The sequence below is a fragment of the Quercus lobata genome, chromosome 4, assembly GCF_001633185.2.
Source record: "Quercus lobata isolate SW786 chromosome 4, ValleyOak3.0 Primary Assembly, whole genome shotgun sequence".
NCBI classification, from domain to species: Eukaryota; Viridiplantae; Streptophyta; class Magnoliopsida; order Fagales; family Fagaceae; genus Quercus; species Quercus lobata.
Window position 1 is genome coordinate 64,812,882 of NC_044907.1, and position 13,506 is coordinate 64,826,387.

General features: G+C 36.3%; 1 protein-coding gene across 1 annotated transcript; it reads right to left on the reverse strand.

Moving 5' to 3' along the window:
• Window positions 1-2,569: 2,569 nt before the first annotated feature.
• LOC115987563 lies at window positions 2,570-5,019 on the reverse strand. The gene is made up of 3 exons (XM_031111142.1): window positions 4,573-5,019; window positions 4,000-4,123; window positions 2,570-2,847 (listed from the first exon to the last, which is right to left on the reverse strand). Exons 1-2 carry the CDS (start codon window positions 4,939-4,941, stop codon window positions 4,013-4,015), a joined length of 480 nt encoding a protein of 159 aa, XP_030967002.1. The 5' UTR covers window positions 4,942-5,019; the 3' UTR covers window positions 2,570-2,847; window positions 4,000-4,012.
• Window positions 5,020-13,506: the final 8,487 nt, after the last annotated feature.

Genomic DNA, 13,506 nt, shown 5'->3' on the forward strand with positions numbered 1-13,506 from the left:
TTTTTTGAAACTGAAACTGAATTTTCATTAAACAAAGACAGAATAGGTACAGAGCGGAAAAACCACAAACCAACAGTAGGACAAAGCACCAACAGAGACCACAGACAGCAAAGCCAAAAAGAAAATGAAAGAAAAACATAAATAAAAACACTAGATCCCTTCTAGCCTACACAAGTTTGCTAGATTCTCAGGGACCACATCAAAATGGTATTTTGATCATTTTTTGGTTTCTAGGTTATTTTAGTCAATTTTTAGGCTTCGGGGTTATTTTGGCCATTTTTAAGGTTTCGGGGGTATTTTGGTCATTTTTAGGTTTCGGCGTTATTTTGGTTAATTTTTAGACTTTGAGATTATTTTGGTAATTTTTTAGGTTTCAGGGGGTATTTTGGACTTTTTTTGGGTTTTGGGGGTATTTTGATCATTTTTAGGTTTCGAGGGTATTTGGGTCATTTTTTGGGTTTCAGGGGTATTTTGGTCATTTTCTATGTTTCGGGGGGTATTTTGGTCATTTTCTGATTTCAAGCGTATTTTGGTCATTTTATGGGTTTTGGGGGTATTTTGGTAATTTTTAGGTTTCAGGGGTATTTTGGTCATTTTTTTTATTCCTGAGGGTATTTGGTCATTTTGTAGGTTTTGTGATTATTTTGGTAATTTTTAGGTTTTAGGGGTATTTTGGTCATTTTTTAGGTTCTAGGGGTATTTAGGTCATTTTTTAGGTTTTGAGGGTATTTTGGTAATTTTTTGGGTTTTGGGTGTATTTTGGTCTTTTTTTTTTAGGTTTGGGGGTATTTTGGTAATTTTTAGGTTTCGGGGGTACGTTGGTCATTTTTTGGGTTTCGGGGGTATTTTGGTAATTTTTTGGATTTCGGGAGTATTTTGGTAATTTTTTGGGTTTCGGGGTATTTTGGTAATTTTTGGGTGTATTTGAAATTTTTAGGTTTTGGGGATATTTTGGTCATTTTTTAGGTTTCAGGGGTATTTGATAATTTTTTGGGTTTTGGGTGTATTTTGGTCTTTTTTTAGGTTTTTTGGGTATTTTGGTAATTTTTTGGGTTTCGGGGGTATTTTGGTCATTTTTGAGTTTCGGGGGTATTTTGGTCATTTTTTGGGTTTCGGGGGTATTTTGGTCATTTTTTGGGTTTCGGGGGTATTTTGGTAATTTTTGGGTTTTGGGGGTATTTAGGTCATTTTTGAAGATTTTAAAGTCCTTTGGTCATTTTCATTTTAATGGCATTTTGGTAATTTTGATAGTTGGGTAATTGGGTGGGTTGGGGTTTACTTATAATAATTGGGTTGGGTTGGATTTGGGTTAGAAGCAATTAGTTAATCGGGTTTTAAAAGGGTAAATGGGTTTTATATGCTCAACCCAATTATGCCCACCCCAAACTCACCCAAACCCACCCATTTGCCACCCCTACTCATGGGCTATTTTGTTGCTATTCCTGCAAATGTATCTAGCTTCTGCAGAATTAAAGCCATTCATCCCTTGCAAAATGCCATGAATTATATGACCTGCAACTCCCCACACACCTTTGCTGCAGATTCCTTGAACTGTTTGCATTGAATCTCCTTCCAAGATGATTTGATTTAATCCCAGCTCCTTAGCAAGAACAATGCCCTGCTCCATAGCAATTGCCTCAGTCTCTTCCACTGCAAATCTGCCCGAAAGGGGCATGCTCAAGGCTGCAACAACTTGATTATTCCAATCTCTAATTATAACTTCAATTCCCGAGTTACCTTCCATTGCTGGTATTGCCCCATCCACATTTATAAGATAAACATCTTTAGGAGGAGGTTTCCAGGCCCTATCTTTTGTCCCTTTTGGCTTTATTCTTTGAATATTTGCCTCCTTGAAGTCTTCTATCAGACGGATAGCTAATCCCCAGATATGCTCAGCCACTGCACCACAATCCTCATTCACTACCTAGTTCCTATTATACCAAATTGACCAAGCCACCCCAAAAAATTTCTCCAAGTCACTTTGAGTTCCCTGGTTCATTAAGTTGAGGGCCAAATCAGTGACATCCAGGCTGTAATCAAGAATTCTGATAGGGCACACTTCCTTAGCCCACACTTCCTTAGCTGAAACACATCTTAGAATGGCATGCTCAACTGTCTCAAGATCTTTTTTGTAGATGGGGCACGTGACATCCATTTGGATTCCTTTTTTGAACAAATTGGTCAATGTGGGGGTTGCATTCATACATAATCTCCAAGCAAAACTTCTAATTTTTTCTAGAATATTCAAATGCCACATCCTCTTTTCTAATTGTAAGTATTGTTAATGCCTATTGTTAGTTGTGTTGTGATATTTGATCCAGCTTAGATTTTTATTAGCTTTTTTCTTGAAAATTTTAGTTGTAATTATTTCATATTATCAATTGCAAACAATCATGTATGACAATTCATGGAAGATAACTTAATAGAAATGCTTGGAAGGCATGCAGATGCTGTTTTTGAGTAAAATAACAAAATTGACATCACCTGAAAAAAAAAAAAAAAAAAAAAAAAAAAAAAAAAAAAAAAAAAAAAAAAAAAAAAGAAAAAAAAAAGAAGATTTTAACTTTGTACTCACAAAATTCACGTCTTACATATCAAATAAAGAACGATGAAAGATAAATTGCCCAATTGAGACACATAATATACATGGCAAAACCCAGTAAATGATGGGGCACATGAATTTGTCAAATTATGGGGCTTGCTGAGTCTATTGGCTCTAAGAGTTATAGAGCATCAAACTCTGCTTCAAACCCTGCTCTTCACCACCCTTTTCAGGTTGCTCTCTTGTATATGCAAATACCGAAATCCCAACAGTAAATCCAACCCATATTTATGCATTGAGGCCATCTGTCAAGAAGGAAAGGCAAAGTCAAATTATAGAGATTGCTAGTTCATATTTTGAAATGACTTATCTAAGCTAGATCAGGAAAAAGCCATAGCTGCATGACAACAACATAAGTGACAGAAGATGAATTATGCAGATAGGTTTTATCACACAAACTGGTAATACCAAGCAACGGAAGATGAGAAATGGAAAACACAATAACAAGTAGAGAAGGAAGTATTTAATTCATTTAGAAAATAAAACAGTACAATTAGATTCATTACAACCTCTGAATTTTGTGTGCTGCTCTTAGCATACACATGCTGATGTGGAAGGAACTAATTACAATGCAACTAACCAGATATTTAACTAAGCTAACAACCCATGCAACCGACATGCTTTCAATAAGCTCACGTAGTAATAGCTAAAAAAATGGCAGCTTTCACCTTATTAAAATATAAAATGGCAGCTCAAGTCTTGCTTTGTCATTGTTTTAAAAAGAATCCAACACAAATACAAGCATCGCATTCAAAAAAGTTTACTTCCATATTTTCTCCACATTTTATGGCTCATGGAAATTATTAAAGCTAAACTGTGAATAATAATATGTCAGCTTCATTTCTTCATTTCAAAATAATTAAATGGCAGCTTGTTTTCTGTTTATGTTTTTAATTAAAGATCATAAATATTTTCATGAAATTTCAATTTTTTCATCATGATACCATTTACTACTCCTACTTATCAATTGGTCAACTCTACAGGAAATGTAAATGTTATAAAGCAGAAATTTTCATTACCCACCCAAACATTATCCCTAAGAACTTGATCATGATCCTAGCTCTTATTCAACTAATGTATATTCCTTTAAAGGTATAAGCTTCCCTGTTATTTCAGGACAGTGGTAATCAAAGATAGTGAATCACCTACCAAATTCTTTAAAATTAAAATTGACAAAGAGAATAAACAACCATGGCCACAAAACAAAGCACATCGAGAATATTCTTGCAAAAATGGAAGGAAAAGTCCCTATGAATAAGTAAACACATGCCATACATGTCAAAAACAGAACAACAAAGAAAATGACACAAAGTTCACACAAAAAGGCTTTGGTTAGGTATTTTCACAAACAATTGGTAGGCAGATTACGAATGAAGTGACACAACAAGAAAACTTACCAATTAATAATCTTCAAATATTTTCACTCATCAAATAGGTATAGAGCTTCACATGGGCCGTGGGATCTTTCCTCGTTTTCTTGAAATTTTTAGAGCCAGCTTTCAGTGCCTTAGTCCAACAAGCCTGTAATAAACAATGTAAAATATAATAAGAATACTGGTTCTAAATCTTATATGTTTCCCCAAAGATGTGTTATATAGAGCATGCTGTTCTGTTTTCAGACAGAGGACAAGAACAAACAAAAATAATGGTTTTGAATGCCAACAAACAAACAATGTATTCATTGATGAAATAATCATTCCTTAATAAAAATTAATTCCTAAATTTTATCTCTCAAATGGGTTTATTAATTTCAGGTTAATAATCTTAAACTTGTCTTGCACCCTTTAGATTGAAAAATATAAATAAATAAAATCCTAGAAGAAAAAAGAAAAACCCAAAATAATTGTTCTCTATTAAAACTTTTTTATTTTTTTCTCTCAAAAGAGTTTATTAATTTCAGGTTTTTTTGCTAACCCTAAACATTAAAAAAAAAAAAAAAATTCTCAAGAAACAAACAGAAATAGAAATACCTTTGTGGTGGGTTTGAGAGGAGATGGGTAGAACTCAGAAGCCGTGGGTTTGATGTTGTTGTTGTTGTTGTGTTTGGCCTTCGACTTCACAAGATTGGCAGCAACTTTGAGTTTCTTCTTGATGTTAGAAGTGACTATCTTGATCTTGCTTTTGCTGCCAAGTGATTTTCTCTTTGGTGTCACGAAACCAAAGTATTCAAAATCCAAATCAATGGCACTGTGAAGCCGAGGGACCAAAGGGGACCAGATTGAACTCTGAGAGTAGTTGAAGTCGAAAGCAGAAGACTTGTCAGGAAATTTTTGAAGCAGATTTTTTGACATCAATGGATCCATGTAGTAAACCACTTTAGTAATGCCCATGACAGACATATCTGATCTTCTTCTCTGATTTTTTTTTTTTTTTCCTCTTTCTGTGGTTGATGATTGAAAGCTAGTAAAAAAAATTTTGGTGGGTTTCCTCTGTGGGTTCGGTTTGTTTATATAGCAGAGGGGAGGGCAAGTACCAGAAATTGTAACCGTTAATTTTTTGAAATTCTGAAGTCCATCTTGGGCTTAAAAAGCCCAACTTGTACAAGGCTCCCATGCTGCTAAGCAATAAATCGGTGGGTGTAGCGTAAGGTGAAAAAGACCCTAAAGGCCCCCAAACAATTATTAAAGTCTGTTTGGGACTAGACGCGTCAAAACCTGCAAGTTCGGGTTAAAATTGGGTTATTTTTTAGAAACGGGTCGGTTGACCCATATTTTTCACTTTAAATTTTTTGGCTAAAATGTAAAACTGACTTTTTAACTTTATTCAAATTTCATTTTAGTCATCCAACTTTACTTTCGTTCATTTCAGTTCTCTGAATTTCAAATTTATTTAATTAAGGCTTTTCCATTAACTTTTGTTAATTTTTTCTTTTAAGTTATGGAAAATATTTTTAATCATTAATTGAATTTTTTTAATTTAAAAAATTTAAAGAAAAATTTATAAAATTGAAAAATTAACCACAACATACAACAAAAGTTGATGAAAATGCCTTAATTAAATAAACTTGAAAGTTAGAGGATTGAAATGAACAATAGTAAAGTTAGAGGACTGAAATGAAATCTGAAGAAACTTAGAGAGTTAATTTTGCATTTTACTCTTCTTCTTTTTTGAATGATGTTATCATAAAATGTTAAAATTTTTTTTTTTATATAAAAAAATATAATCACATGAATTATATTTGTCAATTGAGTTTCATTTATGCATTATAAAGCCTACAATAAATGAGTAAACTAATCGGGATACTAGAACCTATAATGGCTCATACTTGTTTACTTTTCTACAAATAAGCCTAATTTAGCCAGAAGACCAAGCATGAAAATCCACCTCATGGCATTAAGAGGAGGAATGCTTGTCAAACAAGTACCTTCAAAAACCTCTAATCCATCTTTTATCGTGTTCCTCTATAATTCGTTTGGTTTAAGGAGTAGAGTAGAGTTGGCTGAAATTTAGTCTAATTTTGAGCCAATCCTACTCTACTCCCTTTTGCCCCCCCCCCCCCCCCCTTTCTTCAATCCAAACTGACCTTTAGTGAGAATTTAAGATGAATCAACAGTTTAACCTCATTGGATCAAATTTCAAAAATCAAATCAAGAGAGAAAATTTATGATGATTAAAATGAATGCCTTAAATTTCTCATAGAAATAATGTCAAATCAAATGATCAAATTTGAATTTATATTCTAAGGAGATTAAAAAAAAAAATAAAATAAAAAATAAAAAATAAAAAAGATGTTAACGTCATGTACTATAGCCAAAATCATCATAGCAACTAAATTAGCAAAATGGATAGGAGTGGACAAAGGAACTGGATTGACTATAATTTAAACTAAGATAGAATAGAGGGTTATTCATACCCATTAACTAACAAAAATGGAAGTGTTTTTTGACAAACCACCATTAAATAATATTGTCTCCTTATACCTTCCATGTTTGTAAAATAGTTATATGATTAATAACCATCTTATCTATGAAATGTTTAAATTTCATGACTTCAAAATTAAACACAAAATCGATCTTGAATTTTCCAATCAAAATATTTTCTAATTGAATTTTTTTTTTCTTTCTATATCTATACTCTATAATATTATATTCAATGAGTTAATCTATATATATATATATATATATATAATAATAGGTGAAACTGAGAAAAACTCAAATTAGAATTCCAAATTAGAGTTTCCAATTTTGTGCCATGTGTCTAGATTTATGTAGGAACCACACTATAATTAATTATCTACTTAAGTTTGTGTCATATGTCAACTTAAGTTTTTTAATTTTTGTACCAAGTGAGTTAATAAATGCAAAATACTAAGAATCTAATATTAATGAACTATAAAATTTAAAATAAAAAACTAGTCACATATACTCAATAAAAATCACTACACATTCTATCTTAATTACGTTTACTTTTAATATATATATATATATATAATTTGACTAATTATTCATATTTTTATGATAAAAATTGTGTTTAATTTAAATGTATCCATACATATGCATGTGTTACATGCTATTTTTTTAAAATAATTTGACTAATTATTTATTTTTTACAATAAAAATTGTGTCTAAATTTATGCGGGAACCACACTATAATTATTCACTTAAGTTTGTGTCATGTGTCCATCTAAGTTTTTTAATCTTTGTATCAAGTGAGTTAATGAGTGCAAAATATTAAGAATCTAATATTAACGAGCTATGATATATATATAAAAAATAAAATAAAATAAAAAGAAAAAAGAAAAAACAATCACATATACTTTTATATATAATAATAATATGTGAAACTAAGAAAAACTCAAATTAAAATTCCAATTTAAAGTTCCCAATTTTTGTGCCATGTGTCTAGAATTATATGGGGACCACACTATAATTAATTATCTACTTAAGTTTGTGTCATATGTCCTTTAAGTTTTTTAATGTTTGTGCTAAGTGAGTTAATGAGTGCAAAATACTAAGAATCTAATATTAATAAACTTTAAATTTTAAAATAAAAAAACTAATCACATATACTCAATAAAAATCACTACACATTCTATCTTATTAAAAATTAGAAAAAAATTTATCATAAGTAGTATTAAATTATAATATGTGACTAATTACATTTACTTTTTTTAAAATATATAATTTGACAAATTATTTATATTTTTATGATAAAAATTGTATTCAATTTAAATGTAACCATACATATGCATATGTTACATGCTATTTTTTAAAAATAATTTGACTAATTATTTATATTTTTATAATAAAAATTGTGTCTAAATTTATGCGGGAATAACACTAAAATTATTCACTTAAGTTTGTGTTATGTGTCCACCTAAGTTTTTTAATCTTTTTATCAAGTGAGTTAATGAGTGCAAAATATTATGAATCTAATATTAATGAGCTATGAAATAAGAAAATAAAAAAAAGAAAAAACAATCAAATATACTTAATAAAAATCAACATATAACAAAAATTACCACACGTTCTATCTTATTAAAAATTAGAAAAAAAAATAATTATAAGTATTATTAAATTTAGGTAAAAATTTTAGTATGTGACTAATTACATACGTTTACTTTAAAAAAAAAATAATTTGACTAATTATCTATATATTTTATGATAAAAATTATGTTTAATCATAAATGTAACTATATGTTTGTGTGCGCACCCAAAACGAAACTAACTGGTTGACTCTACCTTGGGCTCACAATCTATTTGTAATGTGAGTTTTGGATTTCCTACTCTGGGTAATTCTTGCTTAAAGGCCCAGCAACAACTCTCAAACCTTTGTATTCTTTTCCCTACACTCTTATGGCTCTATCGCTCTCAGTTCTAAGCACCCCTCAAAACCTTTCAACAACCCCTTCTCTTCCTTTAGCTTCTCATATATATAGCCAAGCGTTAGTGGAGGGATTATGATTGCCTCCCCTTGATTCATGCCCGGTTCTCAGGAACAAATCAAGGAGTCCAAAAGGCAATTATTACCCGAGAAGTTCAACGAGTAGATATTGGACGGTTGAGGAACCCATTAATGCGCCCTCAAAAGGTGCGTTGCATCTGACAATTCGCTCAACCGCCATCATTATCTGACGGTTCGTGAACCGAAGCGGCACGTGTGGCAGTAAATGGGGATTCGTTGGTTTTCCCACCCCCTCCCAATTATTTAATGACACTCATTCCCCTTTTGGCTCCTATAAATAGCCATCTCTGAGTCCCTCCTTCACTTTTGAATTTTTCATCTTTCAAACTTTCACTTTGCCAAGCATATTTTCCTTGTGCCTCCATCTTCCAACCCATAACTCTTCCTCCTTAGAGCTCGCAGTAAGTTTCCTCTCCCTTTCCTTCTTTTTCTTCTATTTCTTCTGGTTCTATCGTAATCGTAGTCCTAGGTATCCTAGCTTAAAGAATGGGTTTTTCTCATCTACTTTCTTCAGAAGCCATTTTGGCCACTTTTAGTGCTGCTTACAACATCCCCGAGGATGTTGATTACGCCTACTGTCATGAGGGCGATATCGACATCCAAAGGCGTCGTGGCTCAAACACCATATTCTTTCTTTTAATGGCCATCCTTGGTGGGGTTAGGTTCCCTGTTAACCCCCTCATCATTAGCACCCTTAGGTTTTATGGTCTTTGCCCCGACCAACTTTCCCTTAATTTTTACCGAGTGGTGAGTTGCGTTAGTAGGTTGAACCAGTTGTTTGGGTTGCAACTGGATCACCACGACATTAATTTCATGCACAGTTTGTGCGGCAAAATTACTTCAGACTATTATTTAAAAACAAGAGATACGCGGGTACGGCTTATATCATGCCTAACTGATTCAAATAGGAACTCGGCTGGTGAGTTTGTACCCGTGCATGGCAAATTGTTTGCCGACGAGCTCCCATGCCCATTCTCGCCTCGTGATGTAGGTCGGTATTGAATACGCTTGTTTGTAAATCCGTGTTTTGCTTAATTGTACTTGACTATTTCGATTGACTGATCGTTAACTAATTTTTGTGTTGTTTCCGTGTAGGGAGCAAGTGGTTCAAGTCGGACCTTAGAGTAGTGCATGTAAGAGACCTAAATTTTGTGCTTAGGTCAGAAGTTTTCGTTCACTGGAACGGACAGCTCCGAGTGTCCCACTTGATCCTCAGTGCTAAGCTCGTGTACTCCACTAAGCAAGCATTCGGCCAAGCCTTGTTAGTTGACAGTCCCCTTCTCTCCTATATTGACGTACGACATACAAATTTCCTCCCCCCAAAACTTACAGTAGGCGAAGCTCAGGACCTTGGTCCGTGGTACACTTGCTTGGACGAACTTGCACCTATACAGGACGAGTCAGCTGAACGTGTATCTTTGCGACGCTGAGAACAGGTACACGAGAGGATACAGCTTGAGGTTTTTGTAGAACCCAAGGCCCTTGTTGAACCTAAAGCTCCCATTCGGGAAGCTGAGGAAGTGGCCGTTGAATCAATCAACTCTTCAGAAACTGAATCCGACCAGGGTCATAATATGGTGACAAGAAAGACATTGAAAATCAACCGTTTTATGCCCGATGCCCAGCCAACCGCGTAGTAGCAACGACCCCAAGGCCAAGATCAAACTCCCCCTCCTCCTCCTCCGAACAGCCGCACTAGGAGAGACCATGCACAACGAAACAAACCTCGACGAGTTCGGGAGATGTGCCCACACGGACTCCCCCCTGGTCATCGACGAGCATTGTCATCCGGGGGCCAACGGTCCAGATCGGGGCGAATGTAGCGTCTATCTCCTGGGCAGTGATGGAGTGGCAACCTTCCTTCAAGCTTGATGGTAAACCTCTCCCCTCGTCCGCCAGTGTAAGAGTATGGGAAAAGGGCTAAGGGGGCCGTGTCGCCTAAAGTTTGGTGCACAACCTCCTTTTGCTCGAAGATATGCATGCTTTTGAGGACGAGACGGATGAGTCACTAGGTCGGCAATTACAATGGCACACTATTACGGTAATCTCTTGCCCCCTGGTTTTCTATTCGTTTTGACACTTCCTTTTATTTTCGTACTCCTTACTATTTGCTTTATCAGGCTGCGCAACTGACTCATATCGTTGATGGGAGGCTAAAAGAGCTTCCCAAGGATGCTAATCAGGAAAAAGCTCTTAAGGACGTTGCCGAGGCTATGGCGAAAGAAAAGGTGAAGGCTGTTGAGACCGCGGAGAAGAAGGCCGCGGTGGTGAGAAAGCTAGGGCATCAGTAGAGAGCAAATCTACAGAGCTAGAGGTGTAGTTGGGCAGTACCGAGCTCAAGTTGGTAGAGGCACAAAGTCTGAACACCACTCTAGCAAAGGAATTGGCCGATCTGAAAGCAGCGTTGGAAGCTTGCGAAAACAAGTGGTACAACAAAGGCTTCGCTGATGCCGAGAATTCTGCAGAGCCGGTAGTCCGTCAAGCCCAGAAGCTCGGGTTCGAGGAAGGGTGGTTGGCTGCTCTACAAGCCATAGGGGTCCCCGAGGATTCTTCTTTAAGGAATCCCAATCAAATACCTTTCTCGAATCTCCCTACTGTTGAGCAGAATTAACTTGGGACAATTGACCAATAGCATGAGGAAGTTGATGGAGGCAATTGACTCCCACGCGAAGCAAGTTGACCTGGAAGCCACCAGCACCCCTCATGCTGGTGATCAGCCACTCCTAGCAACTCAGCAGCCTCCCATAGACGTCACCCATTTTCAACCCCCAGACCCTACAAGTTAATTGCCGAACCGGATTTCTTTTGTCTACTTTTCTTTTGTTTAATTTCTTCCTTTTCAGCAAGTTTGCCTACATTGCCGGGCTATGGTGACAAAACAATTATTTTTCTCAGTTTTAATTTTCTTAAATTTACTGAGTTACGGTGACAAAACATTAGTTTGGTTTTTGTATGTTGGCTTTAATTACATCTATGAATGTTTGCTACTACTTTCCCAGTTGAGTTCTTTGATTGTTTCATGCCTGTATTCTAGACTGTTTTCTTCTTTGCTTGCAAAAGGCCATGCGATTGCCGGCCATGTACGGTATTCGGATTACCCTGGATGGTATCACTTGTATCTAGAAGGAATTAGCTCCTCGGCGGTAATAATAGGATTTGGCATGCATTGATCCTTCTGTACTTAACTAATTTTCAAGAATACGTTTCCTCTTGTCAAGTGACGAGGATCGAACTAGGGACTGGTGTTTGTCCTTAGAGAGATTTTCCGTATAGGGTTTCCACCTGCTTGGTGACAAAGATCGAACCGAGAAGCAAGCTTCTCTCTTTAGATTTTTGGCATAAGGTTTCCACTTGCTCGGTGCGGGTGATCGAATCAAGGAACAGGCTTCTGTCCTTAGAGAGATTTTTGGCGTAAGGTTTCCATCTGCTTAGTGCGAGTGATCGAACCGAGGAACATGTTTCTATCCTTAGAGATATTTTTGGTGCAAGGTTTCCACTTGCTTGGTGCAAGTGATCGAATTGAGGAGTAGGCTTCTGTCCTTAGAGAGATTTTTAGTGTAAGGTTTCCACTTGCTCAGTGCGAGTGATTGAACCAAGGAGCATGCTTTTATCCTTAGAGAGATTTTTAGCGTAAGGCTTCCACCCGCTTGGTGCGAGTGATCAAACTGAGAAGCAGGCTTCTGTCCTTAGAGAGATTTTTGGTGTAAGGTTTCCACCTGCTTGGTTATAATGATCGAACCGAGGAGCAGACTTCTATCCTTAAGAATTTAGTGTAAGGTTTCCATCTGCTCGGTGAGAGTGATAGAACCGAGGAGCAGGTTTTTGTCCTTAATAAAACAAGCTGTCCCAGTTCCATAATTCTCTTTATATTTACTAACTGGCAATGCCTTTAGATGAATTAACGGTAATGGAATTAAAAGCACCTATGTGGATAAATATCAACTTCATATTAGTTAAAGCATATGTACAAGATTACACTGAATCTACATTCCTGTGTACAACTGATTAATGATAAAACTTCTTCAAGTTTTGGACGTTCCATAGCTGGGGAAGTGGCCTCTCATTTAGGTCCTCCAAGTAGTACGCTCTTGCGCCCGCAATAACAGTGATTCTATAAGGCCCTTCCCAAGTATGGGCCAGTTTCCCAGCATTCGTATCTCGCATGTTCCCTACTGCTTTCCATAGCACCAATCCCCAGCACCAAATTCCCTTATCTTCACATCCCGGTTGTAACGCCGAGTTAACTCCTGCTGATACTCGGCAAGTCGTATGGTTGCCACTTCTCGATATTCCTCTAGCAGATTCAGACGCTCCACCATCATTCCCTTGTTTTGGGCAGGATTAAATCCTTCGACCCGTGCACTGCATAGATTTACTTCGGTCGGTATCATAGCTTTTGCCTCGTACATTAAGGAAAACGGAGTTTCTCCTGTAGATCTTCTGGGCGTTGTTCGGTATGCCCATAAAACATTGGGCAGCTCCTCGGCCCACTTACCCTTCGCTCCATCCAATCTTTTCTTCAACCCATTCACAATTGTCTTGTTAACGGCTTCAGCTTGTCCATTGCCTTGAGGATAGGCCGGGGTAAAGTATCTATTCTTGATGCCAAGATCACTACAAAACTCACGGAAGGCCCTGCTATCAAACTGCAACCCATTGTCGAATCCTTTTGCATCTGTAATGTAGGCTAACTGGCTAACTCTACCTTGGGCTCACAATCTATTTGTAATGTGGGCTTTGGATTTCCTACTCTGGGTGATTCATGCTTATAGGCCTAGCAGCAACTCTCAAACCTTTGTATTCTTTTCCCTACACTCTTATGGCTCTATCGCTCTCAGTTCTAAGCACCCCTCAGAACCTTTCAACAACCCCTTCTCTTTCTTTAGCTTCTCATATATATAGCCAAGCGTTAGTGGAGGGATTATGATTGCTTTCAGAGTTAGTGCAATAGGAGGTCCAATATCGTTGATCGTAGGTGGGTGTTTAGGTGGGAGTGGGAT